Genomic DNA, 13,385 nt, shown 5'->3' with positions numbered 1-13,385 from the left:
CCTATGGTGCTTTTCAACATTAACATATTTTTTTTTAATTTTTTGTTTTGAAAAAGTTTTCTTTTTAAAGATTTTATTTATTTATATGACAGAGAGTGAGAGAGAGAGCACAAGCAGGGGGAGTGGCAGGCAGATGGAGAAGCATGCCTCCCCGCAGAGCAGGGAGCCCGATGCAGGACTCGATCCCAGGACCATGAGATCACGACCTGAGCCAAAGGCAGACACCCAACAGACCGAGCCACCCAGGCACCCCTTGTTTTGAAAAAGTTTTAAACTTACCCAGAAAAAGTTGCAAAAATAGCACAGAGAGTTCCTGTATACCCTTCACCCAGCTTCCCCTAATGGTAGCATTTTGCATCATTATGGTCCAATGATCAAAACTAAGAAATTAACAGCAGTGCAAAACTCTTACCCAAACGACAGACTTTATTCTGATTTCACCAGTTGTCCGGCTGATGTCCCGGAACTCCTCCAGGACCCACGCCAGGATCCCTTTGCGTTTACTTATCCCGGCTCTCAGTCTCCTCCTGTCTGTGACCGTCCTTCAGCCTCTTCTTTCACAACGTCGTTATCACTGGAGATCCCTCACTTTGGATTTGTGTGATGTTTTCTCATGATCGGATTGAGGCTGTGCATTCCTGGGGAGGGTACTACAGAAGCAGTAAGCCCTTCCCAGCAGCCCGCGTCAACCGACACATGATGTCAAATGTCTTCTTACTGGCAATGTTAACCTTGATCCCTTCCCTAAGGTGGTGCCTGCTGGGTTTACTCACTGCGAAGTTACTGTTTTTCCTTTTGTCATTAATAAATATCTTGGGGGAGATACTTCATGCAAATAACCTATTTCTCTTCATATTTTTTCCCAGTAATGTTTCATTCATCGGCACACCTGGTCTGCAACAGTTACAAGGCTGTTTTAGTGGTGATTTCTCTATTCCCTCATTCTCTCTGGATTTGTTAATTGGAATTCTTCTGTAAGGAAATGCCGTTTCTTCTTCCTCATTTATTTATAGATTCAGTTATTTATCGAAATCCTCATGGACTTACGGGTATTTCTTTTATTTTATGGGTTTCATAGTCCAGTACTACAATTATGTACTTTGATACTCAAACCTAAGTCACTTTTTAAAAAAGAGCCGTGCCTGGGACCCTCTCCCAAATCAATTAAACCCAAATCTGTGGAGGTAGAACACAGGCCATGATATTTCTTTAAAGCTCCCTGTGTGCACCGAATGTTCCTTCTTTCACTAATCCCACCACCCCACTCTGCTTCCTCCCTAAAGAAACCAGAATCCTTCGGCACATCATTTGGCAGGATTTATTCCGAGGTGGCCCTTGAAGTGCTGACGACAGGCTGCGGCTGTAGCCCCTTGGGACACTGGCTCTTCGATGATCTCCGCCACCCCCCGCCCCCATACCTCCATTCCCTCAGCTTCTGCTGGCCCCCAAACAGGAACTTGGGGCCCAGAGTCCTCCTTTACAATGATAGCCTCCTGATGTGGAAATTCCGCTGATATCTATTGCTCTTGGGTCAGGTGGAGGAAGAAAAAGCTCCGGCAGCCTTTAGGAAGTCAGGTTTGAGAAAAGACCTAAGGAATTATGACCTTGCACTAGGAAGGGCTTCCTGAATGCAACAGTGGATTACAGCGGATGGCAGCCTGTTCCTGCAGGTGCTTTGGCTCTGCCTTCTCAAGGCCCACAAAGCACTCCTCGGCCATTTGGGCAGAGTTTTAAAATGTGGAAACAACCCCACTTATTTGGACCCTTTTGAAATCATAACAATTAAATGTGTAAATGTAATTCTCCCTCTGGAGGATCAATAGGGAGCCAGATAAGTTTTTATTCCAAGAGATGGTCTTCCTGAATAAAGAAATTGATCTTCTAGCATCCTTTAGCTGGTTTCCAATTTCTCTGTATTCCGAGGTGCCAACTCAATCTCATGATATTTTTAGAAGCTTAATTGTTTCTTTCATCAGATTGATGCCAGTAATATGTTCAAAGTGCAGATAAATCAGATTTAAAACCTAATTGATATTGGAATAAAAACTTAACCCCAAGTATACCATGCCACAGTGAATTTGGCATAGTTCCCCAAATTATGCCATATGAACCTGGGGACATTTGCCTCATAAATTTCTATCTTGTTTATTCTTTTCTTCATGGTGGTCAGTTCCAACTTGAATTCTTCCTAGAATGCATTTTCTGCATTGAAAATACCCTCTATTAAAATTTTAAGGGGATTCCAATTTCTGGAGTAAGCAAAGAAGTGAACTCTATATTAACTAGACAGGATTGGATCTGATGTTTCACTGTAGAACACAGAGCTACTTCTGAGACAAGCATGAGAGAGATGCAAAGTATTAATTCAGCATAGCATCCAACTCAGGATGAGGAATGTTTAAATGCTGCATGACAAAAATAAATCTCTCTTCCTGGAAGAACTTTAACCTCAGAAGAGAGGCAGCTCAAAAGGTTTATTGTTGTCAGAGCCACAAACTTGACACCCCTCTTGATAAAAGACTTCGATCCCTGACCTCAGTAAAGTTGCTACTCTGGAAGCTATTTGTGTATTGATCTCCTCTGAAGAAAACAAATAGGTGTCTAGCAGGATGAACATCTCTGGGAAACAAAGTTACTGTACTTAGAGTAGAGCCCGAGTGACCGCAGTGGGGACCCCAGGGCACCAGGTAAGGAAAGGTGATTTGCCTGAGCCTTTTAAGAAAAGCACTAAAGCTCTGCATCAAAACCAGTTGGTGAGTGTAGCTCAAGCAGGAAGGTTTACCTGCTGGGATACCTTGACTAATTTTATCATCTAGACTTCAAGATGGAAGAGGTGGCGTGGACTGGACTAGAATGGAAACCGGTGTGAGACCAGGGCTCTTTGGGGGCTAGATATTTTAGTAACCCTACAACAGGGCACCTAACCGCCTCAACACATTAATCCTTTGCACACTACCTTGAAGAAATGAGCCAGTGTTTTTCATTTGAGGTGAAATAGGGATAGAGAAACAAAAATGCTGGGGCTATTGGGCTATAATGCAAGGATTTGAGGATTTGGAATTTCTGGGTTTAGAGACTCTGGATTTGAGTCCATCATCTACCTAGAGCAACAAGAAGAAAATGGTGGCATTGTGCTTGCTGTCTTTGTTCTGTGGGCTCAAACTAGGATCATCAACTTTCCATGTTGGAGGAGAAATTGTCTTTAGATGTTTGCTGTTTAGCTGCTAACTCCATATAAATTTCTTTCAACAACAGAAATTCAAAAATTATTTATTGAGTACCTACTAAGAACAAGACAAAGGCCTGCCCTCATGAACAGACTATAAACAAGTAAACTACAGCAATTCTGGAGAGGGATTAATGCTGTAAGGAAAATAAGCCTGACAGAGAGAGAGAGCAAAAAGACAGGCATCAGGTAAAGCCTCTCTGTAGAGGACACATTGAAGTCAATACCCAGCGGTGAGAAAGAGTGAACTGGTTAGGAGTGCATTACAACCAGGTGACTGCCTTCACGTGCCAAGACCTGAAGGTCAAGCTTGGCAGAGCTGATGACCAGAAAGGCCAGTATGGCTGGAGCATAGTGGGCAAGGCTGGGTTAGGAAAAGGCTCTGGAAAGAACCAACTCATGTGACACCCTATAAGGCATGCTTTTATTATAATTAGAAGCCTCTGGAGGATTTGGGGCAGTGGTGTGGGGAGGGAGATGTGGTGTGGTTTTGTTTTGTAAATATCTTTGTAGCTGCTTATGCTGAATAGACTATAAGGGCAAGAGTGGAAGAACTATAGTGGGGTCATAGTAATATGTAGTTTCTAAATCCCAAACACCTGCAGGTCCTGTGGTTTACTTTTAATCTCTCTCTTTGATAATGATGCTCAGTGCATTTATTTCACAACCTCAAAACCTTTCCACTTGCTTTTGTGTATACATCAGAAAAACCCTTTGTTGCATTTTCACTTGGAAATATACGTTGTGCTCATCAACTTAACCAGTGAAAGGAATTTTTTTTCCCCTTTACTCAGTCATCTCATTTTCCTCCTACAGGGATCCCAATCACCCTTCAGTACCTTATCACTATTATGAACCGTTTGGACCTGATGAATGTACAATGTACCTCTCGCACGAGCGAGGACGGAAGGGCAGTCATCATCGCTTCATCACGGAGAAACGTGTCTTTAAGAACTGGGCACGGACATTCAACATTCACTTTTTTCAACCAGACTGGAAACCAGAATCACTCGCTCTAAAGTCTCCGGAGAATAAACCTGTGTTCTGATCAGTGAGGGTGCCAGACCAAAATCCCAAGTACCTACGGTCTCAGACGCCGGGGCACTGAACTTCCGGAGCCAGCAGACACAAAAGGGGGACAGAATCGGGAGAGGAAACTCAATAAGCAGTATGTACAGATGCCTCAGAGGCGTGACTCCCAAGCAGTGCAGTTGGTCTGTAAGGAGAAAATGCCAGAATTAATAGGTCCTCATGAGTGTCATCCCTTGCAAAAGGGGTTACCTTAGGAGCGAAACACCCATGTCAGTGATGCTGCCGTGGCTAAAGAACATTCTGGATCTCTTTATTGCCTTCAAAACTGAAACACGAGCAACTCAACCATGTTAGTTGTGTTCCTTTGTAGAAATGCCAATTGAAGGATGTTTTTCTATCAAGTTGTTGTATCCTAACCTGATCTATAATCTTTGTCATCTGTTGGGCTCTGTATGTGTCATTTGTAAAAAGCAGTCTGAAAGTATCGACATGATTTCTGAAGAGCACATCTCCACTGACTTTCATAAAGCAAATGCCCAATATTTATTTATTAAGAGTTTTTTAGTGTAACTCTAGGCCAGTATTTTTATAGATGATGATTATGTGGTAATTTTTCCTTCTTAACTCTTTAACACTGAGTGATGGTTGGAACACACCTAGAATGGGACTGGTGAGTGACTGGGTTCACGACGCTCATTGTTAGCATGCGGTTGGCTTGGAAATGTCGTGTTGTGTTTTTTGAACCCTTAGGCTTCAAGAAGAACTATGACATTTTCTAACGTAAAGAAATTCTCCAAATGACAAAACTGAAAACCAAAAACTGTGTTATTACAACAAAAAGATACTAACAAAAGAAACTTAAAGATAGTTGTCTTTAGTAATAGTTGGTGTAGGTTACTTGGCATAAATCCCAGTTTCCTCGTCTTAGAATGATGTCCCTGTACCAGATGGCCGCCTAAGTTTCCTTCCAAATCTAAAATTCTGTAAGCCTCTCATTGACCCATTTGAGGACCTTGCACTTGGAATGATATGGTTTCTACAGTAGCAAAAGCCTGATTTTAGGGGTTTTTTTTATTCTCCTACCATCTATCTCCCTCTGTGGTTAAGAACATAACTTCCTCACTGGCTACTGTCTACCCCCTGCCTCTCTGTGTTTCTTGCACCTAAAAAGGTGTGTGTGGGGGGGGAAACTAAGAGAGAGAGGACCTCTGTGGTATTCCCTGGCTATAGGAACAAGGAACATCCTTTCTCTGAGTCTATGAGAAGGAGAACAGAACACAAGGTGATTCCCTATCATATGACTCATTTATCCTGTGTACTATTCAGATTCACTCCTTGCAAGTCACAGCCGTTCCCTGGTCTGGAGGAGTCTGAAGGACTTATTTTATTCAGAACCAAGATAGCAGTATGAAGGACCTTCATTTAAGCAAGTGAAATTCTTCAAAAATAGTCTTTTAAATATACCAGTGTTTTTTTTCCCACACGACTTAGAAGGCATGCATTTTTTTTTCCAATGCCCAAATCGAAGGCACCAGCAAGTATTACATATGGAGACTGCCATTGTTTTACAGAACATGACCTGACCTGTGATTAAAGGTTTTTCACATTGCCACTTCCTTTTCCTTTCCTTAATTAGTACTAAGATTCCATTCCCTTGCACTAACTAGTACTACTAATTATATGGGGTACTGTGGTTGGGGTGCAAACACAGTCTGGATGATTATATGGCAGAAACAAAGTTGGGATTATTGTGGTGTAGCTTGAGCTGTTAAATTGTACAATTGAAATGTATGTGCTCTCTTTAAACTTTATCATAGTTTTTAAAGAGACTGTAGAATTTTATTCCAGCACAATCTCTTCTGCAGCATGTACTCTGGACACACAATACTTTGTGTGACGTATGAAAGAGTATGAATTTCATGTGATGGATTTATAGGCCACCTTTACCATCACTTGAAGACATTACATTGTTCAGATGTAAGTAGCTCCTTTAACAAGTTTTATTTTTATGGAAATTTGGAAAAGTGTAATTGGGACATGCAAAAATGTAGCTGTATTACCTAATCTAATAATATCTCAAATGTCTATGTTGTCTTTAGGTTTTAGGATTTGGTTTTTGTTTTGTTTCGTTTTTTTAAAAAGACCATATGATAACTCCATCTTTTTTGTAACTTCTTCCTCCTTCCCAAATACTCAAGAGTGTAAAGCAACCAAATTCTGAAATCTTTAGCTTCACTGAGAAATAGCTTAAATCTAAATGTAGCTAACATATGGGAGTATAGGAATTTATATTTTTAAAAATATGGTATAAATAGGTATGAGACCAATCACTTGGGCGGTGGTTTTTATTACAACATTTCAAGAAAATGCCTAGAATTCTGAATAGATTGTGCCAACGGAGCTGGCTGTGGGCAACTGAATTCTTATCTTGCCACTATCATCTCCTGACTTTCCATCTCAACACCATCCAACACCATTAAACATGGTGTTATAAAAGATAGATATCTGATATAAAAGATGGTGATAGAACCATGTTTACAGACCTCAGTGATTTCAATATCCAATTGTACTGGGAGACTTAGTCATACTCGTTATGTTAGACACCTTTTTCTTCTTTCCCAGCTGTGTCATCACAGCTACCTCCTAGGTTTTACCTACCATAAAAGCTACCTCCTAGCTTTTAAGACCCCAGTAATACAAAGCCACAGCTGGTCAATCCATGGCCTGTGTGATTTCAACGCAAGAACATTTGGCAGAGGCCATTATAACAGATAGCCATTATGGGCAAAGATACAGGAATTCACAAACAAAATCAATCACTTCAAATGGCCTATAAAAAGAAGAATCTTACATTTAATATTCTACAGCAAATATTCACCCAAGAAAGCGTACATTAAAAGAACATTAGGAGGTAAATACTCAGTGTGCTGTGCGGGGACTTTGCTGTGTGATTTCTATTATGGTTAATGGGTGTTTGGTAACTAAGTCCCTGTGCTTCACTAACCCTGGGATGTGCTCCTAAGGGCTAGACATAAAACCAGAGTGATTCAGGAACTCCCAAGGTCCTCAGATTTCAGAGTGAGAGCTTTTCTTCAAAAAAATAAATGAAAGCAAAACACAAAATACTGTACCTGAAAGAGAAATTTGTGTGTGGTCTCTCGGAATCCTGACATTACTGTCAGGTACATGCATCAGATTCCAAACAACACCTCTCAGGGACAGATTGCCTTTGTTTCCTGAAATATTCTCCATTACCGATCTATTTTAATTACATTAAAATCGAAGGATATAACCTTATTTTGAAGTAAAAACTCACCTCAAAAGTTAGAATTATTGATTTGGAAACTAAATGAATGCTAAGTAAAAGTGAAAGGAACAAACTGGAATTTTGTCAGAATTCATAGTCTTATGTGAACATATCCATACCTGTTTAATACCCACCCAAATAATTGCCCTTATGTAGGAGTGACCTCATTTCGGAAATATACCCTGAATTCCGCTGGGGTGGTGATTCAGACTGTTAATTCAGACTTACTCTGAGATTCCTCTTCTCTCTGCACTGTTAGGACGTGAGGGTAACACTCCTACTTATTTCGTAGCTGAGCCAATTCTTCCTTCCATCTTCACTGCTTCTCTCTGGAACCTCAATCCCATCCTGCCATCATTTTCTCCTGATTGCCTTCTTTTGTCTACCCTGGGCTCTTCAACCAGCAGTCTTTGGAGGCTGTTAAGGTCTTCCTTGTAGGTTTTTAAACTAGAGACCTACCCGGGGAACACGTTTGGGGTGGACCCTGCCAGGCAATGAGCGTAGTGGGCGGGGGGACTACATTTGGCTCTAGGACTAGCTTCTTCAGAAGTGCCGTCCTGGTTCACCCCAGGCTGGGGGAAGGGGTGGGGGGAGCTCCAAGACAGACTGTCAGTGCTAAAGCTAGGACAAGTCCCGGGCAAACTGGGACAGTGGGTCACCCTACTGAAAAGCCACCTCAAAGAGAACTATAACACTGAGGCACTGGGGGGAAAAGTGAATCCACTGCCCAGGTTCTAGCACATGCCAGAAGATACTTTGGAGTGGAGAGAGGTGAGAGAGTGTCTGTGGGCTTGAAAATGAATAGGAACAAGCCCTCTATTCCAGCTCACTCGTCCCCACCTACTCAGGGCACTGAGCCACCATAGAAAAGCAAAAAAAGGCTGCGATCCTGTTTGTTTTTACTCAGTGCCCTAATATTCTATTCTACCTTGGATTGTTCTTGTCTCTTTATGTATTTGTCCTATTAGTCTAATTAGACTGTAAGCTCTTTGAGAGCAGGGACTGTTTCTCCTTTGTCTTTGTAGCCCCGAGTCTAGTTCAGTGTCTTGCACACAATAGGCGCTCAGTAAATGTCTGTTGTTGATGATGACCTCTTAATGGTGGCCCACTGGATTGGTAACCCGTAGGTATTCTTCCATTTGAGAAGTGCAGGAGACAGAATAGGTGATGAAGTAGTTAAATTTTAAGTGGGTTTTTACAGGGTCGGTCCTCAAACCTATAATGTTTTTAATCAACAGAACTGACCTGGATTTGGGTAGGATAATGTAGCTGAATTCACTAGGCTTGTTAATGTTGGCTGTACTGAACACACAAAGTGAAGTTCAGCAAGCTTTGTGTTCTCGCTGGTAGCAAGCTGCTCTTAGCACAAGTTAAATTTAATATTGACAAATGCTATAACACATGTAGAGGCAGCCCAGGCTCTGACTCCTCTGGTTCAACTACAAAAGGGAGGCTAAAATGAGATGAGTTCTAGCCTATCTTAAACTTGACAGCTTCCCAAAGCTGCTGGGAATTCCAACTGGTGACTTCTGAGGGTCTATAACAATTAAGTATACGTTTATCTTAAAACCAAAATGAAACAAACAAAAACCCCCAAAACCCTTTTGTTTCCATGAAGCAGATCCCAAATGCTTTCATCCCTACCAGAACGTGAGGGGAAAGGAGAACTCTTGGGAGAAGTTGCCCTCAGGTGGAGCACCCCGGTCACCATCTTGAGTCCCTAACTGGCCAGCATCTGGTGTCCAGTTACCTCCTGGTTACAAGACAGGGCAAGGCGGAATCAAGTCAGTAAAGGTGAGCCAGCGGCTGACGGGGGCCTCCACAAGGAACCATAATCATTACCTTCTTGAACATGTGGACGCTCTGGAATTCTTTTTTTCATTGCCTATTCTTCCACATATTTATTTGTATGGTGTCAGTCTCATTTTGAAAAGCATAGAAAAAGGGCTAGGACACTACATGAAACAGAGAATGCTTCTTTCTGAACGGACAGGATTATAGATCTTCCCACATTTTCAAAAATTTTATTGTAATCACAAAATATTATTTCATAAAATATTAGCAAAGATGTAATAGGATTTCAAACAGAATCCCAACTGAGATGTTGGAGAATCTGGTAAATGCCACATCTAACTACACTTAAAAGAATGTCTTTGCTATATACATAAATCATCCCAAGTGTCAGCATCTTTACTGCTTTACCATGAGACTAGTCCTTCAATTTAATTTTATTTTTTTTAAAGATTTTATTTATTTATTTGACAGAGAGACACACAGTGAGAGAGGGAACACAAGCAGGGGGAGTGGGAGAGGGAGAAGCAGGCTTCCCGCCGAGCAGGGAGCCTGATGTGGGGCTCGATCCCAGGACCCTGGGGTCATGACCTGAGCCGAAGGCAGACGCATAACGACTGAGCCATCCTGGCGCCCCTAGTTCTTTCATTTTAAAACCAAACATAGGTTTTGTTTTCTGTGAGATTGAATCCAAATTTTTAAAATCATATTTTATCACTGAATATCTACTGGGTGGTCTGCACAATGTCATGCGCTTTATATATATTATTTCACAATAATCTTATTATCTCATTGTACACTGAGAGTAAGATTAGTGCATCCGGCCCCCAGGGCAATGAAGATGAGAGTTAACACGTGGCTTTCCATGTCTCAGGCAACCTTTAAATGGTTTACGTGTGTAACTGCAATTAATCCTCACAATAACCCTAATAAATGGGTTCCTTTATCATTCCCCTTTTACAGATGTGAAAACCGAGGCACAGGGCACATGAGTAACTTTCCCAAGGTCATGCAGCTAGTCAGTGGGAGTTAGGTTAGAAGCGACCGGGTCTGTCGCTGGAGTCTCTGCCTTCAGTCATCATGTACTTCCTGCCAGAAATTTAACCTGTACGTAGCAATTTCTATTAGAATATTAAAATACTCTATTACATCAATATTCACAGTGTATGTAATTTTGGATACATATTAAATAAGTGACAAATATGTAAATTATGAAGCAAACATGAGGAGAATATCACCACTATCCTTGAAGCCCACTTGAGTGATCCTTCTAGTGTCTTGGAATTTCAGTTTACCATTCTCTTACCTTCCGAATAGTTTTATTACATACAGATATATCAATAAACAATAAATTATTTAGTTTTACATAGTAATAAATATTATAAGACTTATAACATTGTACATAGTCTTCCAAAACTTGCTTTTTCTTCCCAGGATGTATCCATTTTCTCTGCATGTAACTGGTTTATTTTCACGATTGCATATACCATAACTTATTTTTCTCCACTCCTTCAGTGAACATTAGGGTTTTCAGTTTGTTGCTAATAGGTACAAAGTTTCTGTGATCAATCCTGGGAAATTCTTTTGGTACATGTGTGTAAGAAGTGTTATACTCCTAGGGAGTAGACCTAGGAATAGAACTGCTGAGCTGTAGAGTAAAATTGTACCCATGTGCATGATATCGCCAGATGGTTTTCAAAAAGTGTTTGGACATTTTATACTCCTAAATGCCCGCATCTAGTTTGTACTCTACTCTATACTCCTAATTGTCCAACTCCTAGTCCACATCTTTGCTAAAACTTGACTTGGCATTTTCAGGCTGTAAAATGTTGCCCCTCTGGTACATGTAAATTGTGTCTCCTTGAAATGTTGGCTTTTATTTCCCTGATTTCTTACCAGGTTTAGCGTGTTTTCTCTTCAGTTAGTATTATCTCATCTGTAAAATGCCTACCTATTTTTGTCTACTTTCCTGCTGGTTAGTTCACTTTTCTTCTTTTCTCTTAAAGGATTCTCAATATACTCTATATGGCACTTACTGTTGACTATATGTTTGCAAAGATCTTCTTCCACTTTGTGGCTTTTCTTTCCTTTTTCTCTATGGTGATTTTCAGTGAACAGAAGTTTTTCGTTTCAATGTAGTCATGTTTTCTATCTTCTTATATGATTAGAGCTTCTTACACCCTCTTTAATAATCTTCCACTGCTCCTGATCAATAATTATTTCCTTATATTTTACTCTTAAAAATTTCAAAGTTTTCGTCTCTCATGTGGCAGTAAAGGATTTATATTTTTGCATCAAGTGAGGTAGAAATCACTTTTGTTTTATATAAATATCAACTGTCCTAACACCATTTACTGAGAATTCATTCTTCTCCAGTGATCAGCAAATTTCCGTATATGTGAGGATTTATTTCTGTCCTCTCTATTGTTTCATTCTAACCAAATTGTCTATCTTTGTACTAATACCACACAGTCTTAGTTATCATAGCTTTATAATAAGTCTTGGTATCTTGTAGGGCAATTTTCCCCTCACCTTATTGAATGTTGAAGAATGTCTTGCTCATTCTTTTTTTTTAAATGAATAATATTTGCCAAGGTATTTTATCTAATAATGTACACAAACTTTATGTATATAGATTGATGAAGTTTTATATATCTGTACACCCATGTCACCACTATTAGGATGACAACATAGTACATTTCCAGCACCCCAGAAGGCTCATTCATACTTTCTTGCAGTCGATCTCCCTGTCAAGGGTAAGAACTTTCTTACTTGCACCCATGTAGATTTGTTTTGCCTATTTTTAAATTTCATATAAATAGAATTATCTGTTACGTACTTTTTTGTGTGTCTGGCTTCTTTTAGTCAAAATTATGTTTGTAAGATTCATCTCTGTTGATGCATATAGCAGTGGTTCTTTTTAGTGACTATATAGTATGACCTTGCATCAGAATTAGCAATTCTAATATTGGTGGTCTTTGGGTCGGTTCCAACTTAGGGCTACCATGAATACAGTTGTTATGATCATTCTTGTATGTGCATTTTGGTGGACAGAGAGCTTATTTCTGTTGGGTATATTGCAAGGAGTGGAACTGCTGAGTCACTGGTACACCTGTGCTTGGACTTACTAGATATTGCCAGTTTTCCAAATTAGTTGCACCATTTTACACTCCCATCAGCAATAACTGAGTGCTCCACTTACTCCACATATTTACCAGTGCTTGGTATTAGCAGTCCTTATAAACGTATCCCTTTTGCTGGCTATATAGTGGTAAATCACCATGGTTTTAGATTTTCATATCCTTGATGAACAATGAAGTTGAGCATCTTTTCGTATGTTTATTGAATATTTGCATATCCCCTTTTGTGACATGCCTAGTCTAAGCTTTTGACCATTATTTTAGTTGGGTTGTCATGTTTTTTCTTCTTTACAGGAATTCTTTATATAATCTAGTGTCAACTCCTTTGTTATATATATTGCAGTGTGTGACTTGCCTTTTCATTGTCTTAATGGTATATTTTAAGGACTGAAAGTTCTTAATTTTAATAATTTTAATTCTAATTTAATCTCGACTTCACGTATAATATAATTTGTGTCCTATTTAAGAATTCTTATCTGGCCCCTTGCCATCTCTTATGTTTTCTCCTAAAAGCTTTATGTTTTTTTCTTTTGTATTTGGATTTGTGATCCATCCCAAATTAATTCTGGGATATGAGGTGAGGTAGGGGTCAAGGGTTTGTTTGTTTGTTTCCCCTTTAAGGAAATCCAGTGAAACAGCACCATTTATTGTAAATACCACCCTTTCTCCACTGAATTAGTGTTGTTTTGGTGATAAATAGGCTACCACATATATGTGGGATTGTCTCTTCGAATTCTGTATCATTTTTATCTCTTGCACCATTACCACATTATCTTAATTATTATAACTTCATAAGTCTCAATATCTAGAAGTAGGAAGTATTCAGCTTATTCATCTTCAATATTGCTTTAACTATTTTTGGCATTTTGTATTTCCACATACACATAGA

At 39.8% G+C, this 13,385-nt stretch overlaps 1 protein-coding gene across 1 annotated transcript in view; it reads left to right on the top strand.

Moving 5' to 3' along the window:
- The window catches only part of ST6GALNAC5 (ST6 N-acetylgalactosaminide alpha-2,6-sialyltransferase 5), a 169,116-nt gene extending 164,051 nt beyond the window's left edge, over positions 1-5,065 (top strand). The window contains 1 exon segment of the mRNA XM_025871960.2: positions 4,043-5,065. Within this exon segment, the coding sequence (XP_025727745.1) occupies positions 4,043-4,274 (232 nt within the window). The 3' untranslated portion in view covers positions 4,275-5,065.
- Positions 5,066-13,385: the final 8,320 nt, after the last annotated feature.

The sequence above is a fragment of the Callorhinus ursinus genome, unplaced genomic scaffold (genome assembly GCF_003265705.2).
Source record: "Callorhinus ursinus isolate GAN/ISIS: 27379988/994484 unplaced genomic scaffold, GSC_fseal_2.0 scaffold9, whole genome shotgun sequence".
NCBI lineage: Eukaryota > Metazoa > Chordata > Mammalia > Carnivora > Otariidae > Callorhinus > Callorhinus ursinus.
The sequence above is the reverse complement of the archived record's forward strand: the minus strand, read 5'-3'. Positions and strand labels throughout refer to the sequence as shown.